Source organism: Cupressus sempervirens, chromosome 5 (assembly GCF_028749045.1).
Source record: "Cupressus sempervirens isolate cs-2001-9-10 chromosome 5, ASM2874904v1, whole genome shotgun sequence".
NCBI classification, from domain to species: Eukaryota; Viridiplantae; Streptophyta; class Pinopsida; order Cupressales; family Cupressaceae; genus Cupressus; species Cupressus sempervirens.
The window spans coordinates 752833481-752845495 of NC_143122.1; the positions used below are offsets into that span (position 1 = coordinate 752833481).

At 35.2% G+C, this 12015-nt stretch overlaps 1 protein-coding gene across 2 annotated transcripts; it reads left to right on the top strand.

The window, feature by feature from the left end:
• Positions 1–2447: 2447 nt before the first annotated feature.
• On the top strand, positions 2448–10385 carry ASG1 (ATP-dependent DNA helicase). 2 transcript variants are annotated; one of them, XM_089832500.1, is made up of 6 exons: positions 2448–2967; positions 6181–6459; positions 6613–6786; positions 6872–6978; positions 8493–8842; positions 8991–10385. In XM_089832500.1, the coding sequence occupies exons 1-6, from the start codon at positions 2734–2736 to the stop codon at positions 9698–9700; spliced, it is 1854 nt and encodes a 617-aa protein (XP_089688626.1). In that variant the 5' UTR covers positions 2448–2733; the 3' UTR covers positions 9701–10385. The 2 variants fall into 2 exon arrangements, with proteins under 2 accessions (XP_089688626.1, XP_089688627.1); XM_089832501.1 differs by having other exon boundaries at positions 9015–10385.
• The last annotated feature ends 1630 nt before the right edge of the window (positions 10386–12015 follow it).

Here is a 12015-nt window from a genome sequence, read left to right on the forward strand (position 1 = left end):
ACTCTTCAATGTTTTTGAATTTCTGTAGGTGCACTTGTCCACTTCATCAGGACACGATGTAGAACATATCCGTAACTGCTCTTGACCTCATCATCAATACATAGTCTGTACAACCTCGTTCTTTGTTTGCTACTATGCTCGTCTTTATAGAAACAATACTATGTTGACATCAATGACAAACACAGTCAAGAATGCAACATGCCAATCATGCTAACCATCTCTCTAATGGTTAGGATACTCCCCCAAAGGAATACCATCAACATTCATGCTAACAATTTATCCTTTGTTCTAAATTGGTCTATGGTCACTGAACTCTTGGTTTTGAGAGTTGCCCTTCAAACTCTAATTAGATAGAAGGCAACAGGTTGACATGTTTAGACCATTCAGGATGAATAATCTAATATTTATTCTTGGATGAATCTAACATAGAATGACTATATTTAAGTGCCTGTGTCTCTCTAATTTTAGCACACACATGAGTTCATATTTTATTGACTTTTCAAGAGAGAAATTCTCATGCATTTCTATCGTTGTCATTGTGCAATTACAATGCCAAACAAATACCTTGTATGTTTATGGTAGTGAGTAGTAATTTCTTATTCCTTAAACCATTTTTATTCACTATAACTATTTTTTTAATAGATATATCAATTTTATATTTGCAATTAAAAAGTATATCTAAATGTACTCCAATGACTTTCACATTATCTTATAATATATACTTCAATGTATTTTTTTTTGATGGAGGCTTTAGACCTATGAGGCAACCCAATGAAGGCATGAGGCCTGCAAGATACCAACCAATGAAGGCCATCACTAAAATGATTTAGGAACCCAATACAGGCCCACTTGTGCCTAAAACCTCTTCAACTTAGAGCCAAGGATTAAAGGGCATCCATGTTGTCGAAATCACCTGGGGCATGATCCTGACCTCATCCCTTATGATGTCAAAGCCTTGTTCTCAACAAGACTTGATCCTTGGGCTCTTTGTGAGCCATTCAACTTCACCATTAAATAAAGGGCCCATTGACCTTTAATGCATTTTTTGTGATATCTTATAATAAAACTTTGGCCACAAACTTAGTTTCACATGTCTTATCCCAAGTTTGTAATCATATTAACAAACTGTCCTATAAATTTAATTCATTTCATTTGTGAAACCTTAAATACCTCTTATAGTACTTACTCATTATAGTTATGACTTAAATCCCAAAAACCACATGACATATATACAAATATTTGTATTTATTTGATAGGTCAAATCCCGAGTGTCTTATTCATGGAAATAGTTTTGTACATTTAAATCCATAATTTTACAGACATATTACATAATAATTAAAAAATAGATCTCTACATACTCCAATAATTTTTTTGATATTTTTCAAATGAATTTATGACGACAAACTTAGTTTGACATCTCTTATCCTAAATTAGTTATTACATTAACCAATCAATCATCCTATATATAGTTCTAATCCGTTTCACAAGTAAAATCTTAAATACCTCATATAATACTTATTATTTTATGATACAATCATCGAGAACCATATATCACGTATTAAATACTTTATTTGTTTGAGAGGTCAAATCTCAAATGTCTTATCATAGGGACCTCTCAATCATCTCATAAACAAGCCAAGTTGAGAATAATGTCGAGACACCTCATTTGAATATGAAATATTCAACATTTATTCATCCAATCACCTGCAATAGAAGAACTCTAATCATGAACAATTATATACTTTGAAAAGAAATCATGAAATCAATTTCAAAAAATAGTCAAACATATGTTTATCCACCAAATTGATATTTCTACCAACCTTTTATCCTATTTCACAAATCAATTTTAAATAAACTATTCCTTTTAGTCCAAATCACACTCTAAAAAAACCTAATCTTAAAAACTTGTGTCCTTTACACAAAAGACAAAATCAATCAAAAAAAATAAAACCAATTTGCAAGATTTGATTTCTTTTTTAAATTGGTCATTTATTTAAATAAAAGACCAATTTGATTTCACTTGTAAACACATTTTTATTTTATTTTATTTTACTAATCCAAACTACCCACTCTCCTAGGAACACCTTATTACAGCCTAGATACACAAAATCATTTTCTCTCTCCTAGTCAGCAGCACCTCATTTCTCTCTCCTAAAACCAATCCATTTCTCTCTCCCCGTCATTGCCAGCTCACGCATTCATAAAACACCTCGAGAATAACGACAAAGGCCCCTAGAAAGAAGCCGAGGTCTAATAGAATACTACGACTAATTTAAAATAATAGCAAATTAACAAAAAGATGAAAAAAAACCGTGTTTTCATGAAATAAAACTCACAAAACGACAAAAAACCTCATCCATGGTCATCCATGGCATTCATACGAGACTGTATGTATGGCCATGACCCCATCCGCTTTTATATATTTAGCCAAGGCGTAAATAAATTTTGAAACACTGAAAAAGGAAAGGCCACGAGATCGAGTTCCTGGAAGATCCCGCTACCCAAAAAAAGGAGAATTTTTTTTTGTACACAGGTGGTTCGAAGAGATTCGCAATAATTTACCCAAAGCTAGGGTTTCTGACTTCTGCCCATTTGTTCAAATCCTCTTATTCCAACCCTGCACAATGATTTAAACGCGCTATGTCCATTCTGTAGATTAGCTTTGTTGTGTTTCGATAGGCCCACGAGTGTGTTTGTCAGCGCTTTGTAGGTTTCGAAATTTTGGTATTGTAAATGCAGTCGGCGCAGATGGTTCAGTTAGTGAACAATAGAACTCCAGAATCTAACGTAGTTACATCTGGAATTGCCGTCAATATTTCAGCTGCTAGTGTTAATAATAACGCGCAGAGCATGAGTGAAATGAGCGATTTGAGCTCGCCTACTATTAATGTTAAGATGGAGATGGATGCAGACGATGGCCGTCCTCCGAATTTCAAAAGGCCCAAATTTGCCGTGCCGCAACAAAAGGTATTATTTTTATTTTGCTTTTATTTCGACATTAATGTAACCCTTGTTTAGATCTTCAGATGCCCTTTTTAATTTTTGAAAATGTATTTATCTTGTTTTCGTCTGATAATGCAGTCTTAGTGCCCTGGGTTGGTCATGTGTTTGATTCGCCACACTGCTTTTTATTTGATTTTGGTTTTTCTTAAATTTGGCTTTGGAGAATGATCAAAATTTATAAGAGAATGTTAGGAAAACATTTTTTGTTATGGGCCTTGGATCCGAGTTGACAGTTTTGCGAAGTAAAACTGTGCTGATGTCACAGTATCTTTTAAATCTCATATTTCTTCGTAGTAGGATTTGGAGGTGAGCACTGATATCATGACTGGTCATGGTGGAAACGAATGGCTGTATCTTAGAAAGGGGTTTAGCCTATTTCTCTGCTTCTCTATTTTCCTTCCCACTTTAAAGGAAGGGGCGCGAGATGTTTCTAAAACCCTTTGTTCTTTTTTTTACTATATTGCAAGTTATAATCCGTTCTGTAGAAACCCTAGGTTGCTGCCAGTTTTCAATGCCCAACTCAACGTTTTTCACTAAACATATTTCAAAAAAATGCATAGGTAAAATTAACCTTATGGTTATTAAGTTTGTAACTTACCGTCCATCCGAGATACTACAATGGGGGTTGTATCTCTTTGGCTATATTGCATGGGACTTGTACCCAGCTCAGACTTGTTAGCTATATACCACGCTGGGAATTTAATGCGGGATTTCATTCAGTTTTAACATTTACCAATATCTTTGGCATTGTAATCTCAGATTTTGCACTTAATTACCAATGATCAATCAGTTAAGTTTCACCTCCCATCTGATGACATTTTCTTATGTCTAGTTTTGGAGCACAGATTTAAATTGCCAATAATAAAATATTATTTTCTTGGATCAGAAATCAATTTTAGCCAATAAAACTTTTGCTGATGCCCTCTCCTTTTGAGTTTTGCATGTATGAATAAAATTCTGGATTAGTTAAGTCGGGAAAAATACAGTTATCTCAGCAACGGTTGCCCTTTTCCTTATTAGGATTTTTTGGGAAGGCTTTAGTAGGTCCCCTTCATATTTTTTTATCTTGTTGGAGTTATAAGCCATGCATTGCAAATCTTGGGTTCGAGAGTTTGATCTCTTGCTTTTCTATGTTGAATAAGTCACTCATTAAGCTTTCTAATCTTGTAAATCTCATTTATGAGTAACTCTTTGGTTTAGATTTGGGATTTTTATAAATTTCAGTATAATATGTCTCTTTCAAATTTGAACCTCAAGTTTTGGTAGAGGCAACTTCTAACCATAAACTCATACCTTATGATAGGCATTTGCTTAATCTTCCATTTGGACCATGAATTTGATTTATGAGACAGAGAGATTCCTTTCAGAACATTTTTAATGAATCTTTAATGAGAAACTAAAATCACAAGAAATGAAAATTCATCGATTCCGTGTTCTGTCATTTTTCTTTATCATGGTAGACATTAGAGCTTTTCAGTATGCCCTGGTAATGAAGGAAGCAAAAGGCTCTATTTCACTAGAGGTCTTGGTCTCTTTTGCAACGGTGTTTGCACAAGGGCAGATGCTTGATAGAGATGATGCAGTTTTGGGCTGCTCATTTTGGTTTCTTATATTAGGTTGTTTTTTATTCCAGCCTAGTTGCTAGTCAGCTAAATTGTGCATTTATTTTGTTGCTGCATTATTGAGCCACACCTATTTTAAAATGTTGTTTGTTACCGGAATGCTAGGCTGTGTGGTTTAGCAGCATGGAGGGGTACTTACCACCATGATTGACCATGGTCCAATTTCTCTGGATAGTTCTCCCCTTGTATTAGTAATATGCTTTTATAACGAAGGACAGAGGAGCTTGGCTTTTTTTGTTTGTTGGGGTTATCGAAATGGTGGACTTCGGAATGTTGTTGTGGTGCATCTTTGTAAGTCTCATGTACGAGAAATAGGCTAATGAGATTTTGATTTGTGTCTTATTCTTAGGTCATCAGATGTGTGTTGTTAATGTTTTGTAGCTTCTTTGAGATAAAAACTGATACATACATATGAGAGTTATTATCACATTCTTAGTCATAATAAACATATGTTATTGATAACTCATGAGAGTTGAAGAGACATGTCTCTATGGATACATGCCTATTAAATGTCATATATATTTGCCTTGAGAATTTAATTTGGAAGACACAGAAATTTAAACAGTGTTAGTACATTTACATCTCCCATGAAAATTTCAACATGTGTAATTTCTCTGAACTTTTCTTTTTTCTTTTTATGACTCCTTTTTCATAAAAATGGTGAATGAATGGTCTTCTCCCATGGAGGTTTGCTCGCTCTTAGTGGGTGCTTATGACTAAGTTGCAAGCTATTTACAATAAAATGATCCCAAGTTTGATGAAATTTCAATTTCTCTGCTGGTATTTTTTATCGGGACTCTGCCTAAGAAGTCTTCCCCCTGAAGCTTGTGGATGACATCCATTCTATCCCGTTCTGTTCTGCCAGAGGTTTTATTGGGCCATTTATACAGCAAAACATGAGCTACAGTTCTTTTAATTGAATAGGTTAGTGCTTGTGGTGTCACATGATTATTGTTGGAGTTTCAACTCACACTCTGGTAAAGGTTGAAACTTGAAAACGCTGGTAATAATATAGTATATCTCCACGAAGCTTTGATATGATCCTAGTTTTAAGTCAAAACCAGGATTGATTCTGTCAAGCTTTGTTACTCATGATTACATTTAGTTTTTTTCCTTGATTTTTTCGTTTGAAAAGTTAGGGTTTCTGTTTATTTTCCCCAATTTCTCCAGTGATTTTTTCTTATTTTTCCTTCACCCTAACATTAGTCCTAACAATTTTTTTCTGGATTAAATTTAAGCAATCATTTTTTGTTTTGCCAGTTAATCAATGAGAGAGATTTTGCTACTTTGATTGGAATGACATTCTTGTAAGGAAGGAAACATTCCTGTAGTATAATTTGCAGAGATTTTTTTTTCTTTCATCAAACAACATTTTTGCTATAGGTTTGGATTCACCTTCAGTTTGCATGGATTTTGTTTAACCATTCTTGGAAGTTGACATATATTTTGCTGATCTATGCTAACCTTATTAAGTCTGGGGCCTTGCAATTCTTGATTAAATGTTTATTGCAAGTCTTGATCAAATATTTATTATTTTGTCCTTTGCTGAGTGCAGCAACAATGGAGTTCTGGATCAAACATAAGTCGTACACAAGCTGCATTTTACAATCCTTTGAATGAACCAAGCCCACTAGGTTTAACACTGCGAAAAACACCTTCTTTGCTGGACCTGATTCAGATGAAGCTCTCTCAAGAGGATCCAGAATATACAAGCAGTCTGAACCAGGATGTGGCGAAAAGGAAGGATTCAAGGTCCGCAGCAGCCCAGGCAAGTGCAGACAAGCTTAAAGCCTCCAATTTTCCTGTGTCAGTGCTGAGGATTGGGACCTGGGAGGTAAGGCTTTATAATTAAAACCGTATTCTGATTTTGCCTTTGTAATGTTAACATGTTATTAATTGAAAGTTTCTTGTATGCTATGTGATTAGAATTTAAATTTCATAATGTTAATTGGCACATTTGGACTGATAAGAATTTCTTCTTCACCAGTGCATATCAAGATATGAAGGTGACTTAGTAGCAAAATGCTACTTTGCAAAACATAAGCTAGTATGGGAGGTGTTGGATGGTGGCCTGAAGAGCAAGATAGAGATTCAATGGTCTGATATCACGGCTCTGAAGGCAAACTGCCCTGAGAATGAGGTTGGAACCTTAGACATCGAGGTAGGAAAATGAAATATCTGTTGCAATTATGAACTGAACTCTACTTGTTCATTGTTTTAATGATTTTTCCTACTGGTTTTTATAGGTATCAAGGCCACCACTATTCTTCAGAGAGACGAATCCTCAGCCAAGAAAGCACACTTTGTGGCAGGCTACTTCAGACTTTACAGGAGGACAGGCAACCATATGCAGGTGAGCTAGTCTGCTCATTTAATTTTCCTTTTATACTGTAAAGCTGAAACCGTCTCTGCAAAAGAAGAGAAAGCTATGGTTTTGCTTTGTTATTTCTCTTGGGAAGACATTATATGCATACGTCTATGTTTGGTGAGTCTACGTCTTTGTTTGGTGAGTCTTTTGGTTCCATTCTGATTATATTTTAAAAATTAACTGGTAGGTAAATGCGATGCTGGTGAGTACTATCAATAATGGATAATGTTTCCAGGCTAAGGTAGTAGGGTTACATTGCTGAAAGTCTTTTAAGTTTGGTTGGTCAGGCCAGGTTTTTATATTTATTTTTCTGACATTTTTTCAAAATTATGACATGTTAAAGAGAACGATGGCTAAGATATCATCAATCATTATCTAATTTAGTTTACTTAATTTCATTTAGAGAATTTACTCAGAGAAATTGCATGCAGTGTTTTGTTTTCTGTTTCATCATTCTAATGTATTTCTGTTTGCAAGACAGTTGAAATCTGATGTTTTTATGAAGAGGGATGATATGCTATTCAAATTGTGCATATCAAATTCCTGTTGGTTGTTTCAAATTATGCATATCAAATTTCTGTTGGTTATTGCTTCAATTTTTCAAACTGTGAAGAGGGATGATATGCTATTCAAATTGTGCATATCAAATTCCTGTTGGTTGTTTCAAATTATGCATATCAAATTTCTGTTGGTTATTGCTTCAATTTTTCAAACTGTGCATATCAAATTTTCTGTTGGCTAGTTTAGTTTTACATATGGTTTAAATGTATTATCTAGCATCAAAGTTTATGTTGGAATTTCTTTATTTCATGATTTCATGCCAGTCAAATATTTGACCTTTCAAACACAAATTTCCCCCCTTTCTCCTCAACTTGACAACCCTCAAAGTGTTTTCTTACTGATTGTTGTTTGCTAGGAAATCAAAACCTTGAGTTTTATGCTGAGTAAATCTCCTCAAAGTTTACAATCACGTGTTTCAAATTTGAGAGCTTGCTAATTCTTGTCATTGCCCTGTTCTGTATTGCTACACGTATTTGAATTCTTTGCTTGTGTAGTTTTGTTTCCTAATGTCCTTTCATGGTAATGCTAATGGCCAATAGATCTGGATTGAAGAAATAAACTCTTCAAAGTCTAAACATAGTGCCAATTTTCAAGTCTTAACAATTTTTTGACTGATAAGGAAAATGAAGGCAAGTGTATTTTTTTGCAGTCAAATTCTAGCTTTCATAATAAAATGCACAAACTATTTCACTGAAATTTCAGATTTTGATAAATTTTATTCATAGATTCTTTTATAAATATTTTGCTTATAGAGCAATTGGATAATTTGGGTTCTGGTGACCAGGCATGCCCTAAAAAGTTTTGCTAAAAAGTTTTGCTTAGCCATGATATAATTTATCGTTTCAAGCATTTCTTTTGAAAAGCTAATTTTAAAAGCAAGATAAGCTGTTTCCCCGCCTTAATATCCACAGTTACAAATCCATTTCTATGCATTGCAGGAGGCATTTTCTACAGTGTCCTCAAGGATTGCTCAACAGGCACTATGAAAAACTTATTCAGTGTGATGCTCGTCTACTCGTGCTGAGCAAAAAGCCTTTCCCAAGTAGAAGTTCTCCATTTTTTGATAGTAGAAGTGCAGCATTTCATGACCAGAATGAGCAATCCCACTACGGACATGTCCAAGATAACAAATCTCACATGTTGTCACAATTTGATCATTTAAAAAATGAGTATCTTTTCCCTTTCTCACAATTCCCAGATGTGTCACCTTCTCTGTCTGAAACATTGGTTCCAAAATGTGAAACACTAGACTCTGAAGTAAGGACAGAAACAACTTCCCCCAGTTCAGGTATGTTTCATGAACTCTTAGCATTGTCCATTAACATGATCTTTCATGCATAAAGTTTATAGAGATTTTTAAAATAATTTAGTTTCTGGAAGTTTTGGAGTTAAATTCTACTTGGAAGTAAATCTAGTGGTATTATTTTTACCATCAGTAATGGATTCACGGGCCATTGAAGATCATGGGAGCAGCGACAATGATGACTTGAACATGAAAAGGTCCCAGCAGTGTGAGCAGTTGAGATTGTCAGAGCCCCTCAATGGATTAGTGGATCAAGGATCTGGATTATTGTCAACAACAATGAGCAATTTGGTTAGTCAAATAGGTATGCGCTTCCAAGAGCAGCAGAGACATTCTTGCAGCTCTGGCTCTGCAGGTGATGACGTTTGGTCATCAAACAAAATGATGCTTGATGAAATTGCTCAACATTTGCTGAGTGATTCTCTCTTGTCAGCAACATCTGATGAACAATCAATAATTGCAAGAGTTAATTCCATGTGTTCTCTCCTTCAGAAAGATGTTTCTACTGAGCATCTGTCCGAGATGACTCCTTTGAAGGTTGAAGAGCCAGCGAAAGACTATAGTTTTGGAAAATGCACAAACAGAGAACCTGAATTTGTGGATGATATAGATGATGTGAGATCTCCACTCCCAAGGAGTGGTGGCCTTGTTCCTGATCTGGCTGAAAACAATTGTGCTGATTCTAGTTGCCAAACTGTCATACCCAGGAAAGAGTCATCTGGAGATTTGCTGCTGCATCTCCCTCGTATTGCATCCCTTCCCCAATTTTTTTTTCATGCTTCAGATGAACTAGGTACAAGGAATGAGTCAAATGGGACAGTTGGAGGTAGTCGACAGAGATAACAGTTAGTTCTATGAAGTTGTGCGAGAGGCTGATTGCATCCTGATTAAAAGCAAATGCATTTTGCTTCCCATATTGGGAGATGTACAGGATCTCAAATAATTGAATTGGTCCAGTTCAAATACTTCTTGCTTTACAAGCAAGTACCAATCTTGATCGGTATGTGCAGTAGTACTGTATGTGAGACTTTTGTACAGGGAGGAAATGGGAAGTCTTTGTTATGTCAATTCAGTTCTTTTGTTTTCAGTTTAATTGTTACTGTATATTGTACTGTCAAGAATGTTTGGATCCTGGAAGCTAATAAAATATGAGGTAATGTAAATTTGAGGGTGCAAACTATCCAATCCACCATTTTTTCTTGGTACCACCTGATCACATCAGTAGGGTTCAGGTCACCAACTTTTACTCTCCATGATGATCCTCATGAATCAAATACACGTCAATGCACCAGCAGTGGCTATTCGCATGTTCAATAGATGGAAATGCTGATAGAAACAGAGTACGCTGGAATAAGAAGCTGATATAGCAAAAGCGATGAGGATTCTAAAATTTGCCTGCAACTGAACGTTGGGCAATAATGTAAAATAGTAGTCATTATATTTCAAAGAATTCTATCACTTTTTTAAAGATATGTTAATATGCCAATGCTTTAATTGATACAGCCAATTGATGGGCATTACAAGAAAACATGCATCCAGTTTAAGTTAATTGATCCTTTCTATTGCTTTTTTACGATAACTTGCTAGGTTGGGATGGATGATGAATTACTACATTAAGTAATTTAAAGAAACAGAATCCAATTTAAATTGATTTTTTCACTGCCCATTGAATTTAAAATAGATTTCTGCATTGTTTATTACCTAAAACAAATTAGAAAGTGTATTTACCAGTGAAACATGGGGACTCACCCCCCTCAAAACCTCGAAGTACCCAAGTATCCCCACCTCTGCCATACTGCAACCGCGCTGCTGCCGGATTGGTGCTTAAATTTCTATTTGAACTTTGGTTCTTGAATGTTAGTATTGGGTGTCTACTATGTTGAATGTTCAATGGTTTTGGTTTGTGTTGCACTTTTGCTATGTTCTAATATTTCAATTTGGTATGCTATATTGAAACATCATTTCATAACTAACATTTCAAGTTCTGGATGTACAGTACACAACACCCCTCCCTGTGCTGTTGTCCCCCATTGCCGTCCCCCGGCTAGGTCCCCTCACCATCTTGAAATTAAGGCCATTTGTCCCCTCTTTCTGAAACTAGTCCTGATGTCCCATCGCTCTGTATGTATTCAGCAGCGTTGTTGTTACACTGGTATTTACTGAACTTTGTGGGCTGTACTTTGCCATACGTTTTTGGGTCTACATATGGTGAATAGCAATATCCCTGTGCTCTTTGTTGGAGGCATCTTATTGTGCTACAATAAGGCATACATGCTCTACACCCTTTCAAAATCTGAACTTGTCTTTCTCTTTCAAGAGCTTGGTTCTTTACTAGATAAGAATTGTAGAAAATTGTGTTGAAAAGAATATGGGACTACCCTGTACTTCTTCCCATACTCCCTGGGAAAGACACCTTACTGTGCTACAAATGAGACATACATACCCTACCTCTTCGTAGGATTTGGACTCATGACCTATCTTTCATGAGCACTACTTCTCTACTACTAGATGAGAATTATAGAAAACTATTTCCAATAAAATAACAATTTAGAATAAATGTTCTACAACTTCTAATTATGATTATTTGTAGATGCCTCATTTCTATAACATACAAGTATACTCCTTGTGTGTACCTCTGTACATGTTTTTGCATCGATTTGATAAAAGAGAAAGCACCTGCCAACTAGTTTCTGCTTTAGAATTAGATGCAATTGTATGGAGCTTCTATTTGATGGTATTCCACAAGTATTTTGTACATTTTTACAGGTGAAATACTAGCATTCAGTTTTGCATTGAAGTTGAAAGTTTTTAAAAGATTTTTTCTAAAGTTTTATAATTACAACTCTTTAAGAGACAATATACGTCTAGTCTCCTTTGATGTGGTTCATTTGCTGTTGAAATAATGAGTTTTTTTTCGTGTTACAGTATAACAAAGAAATAATTTTCTGCAGGAGCAATAAGGGTACGAGTTCATGAAGTTGCTTTTGGATAAATTGAAGGAAACATCTGATATATCAGGAATAGTTTGGGTGTGGTAGTCGTTGAATGGATGCAGACTTCTTAGTCTATTGGCTCCATTATTAGGCTTGCTTGTGACGTCAACTTAATGTTTTTATGCAATTGCTTAAGCGCAATTTAAAAAAAAATTAAAATGACTG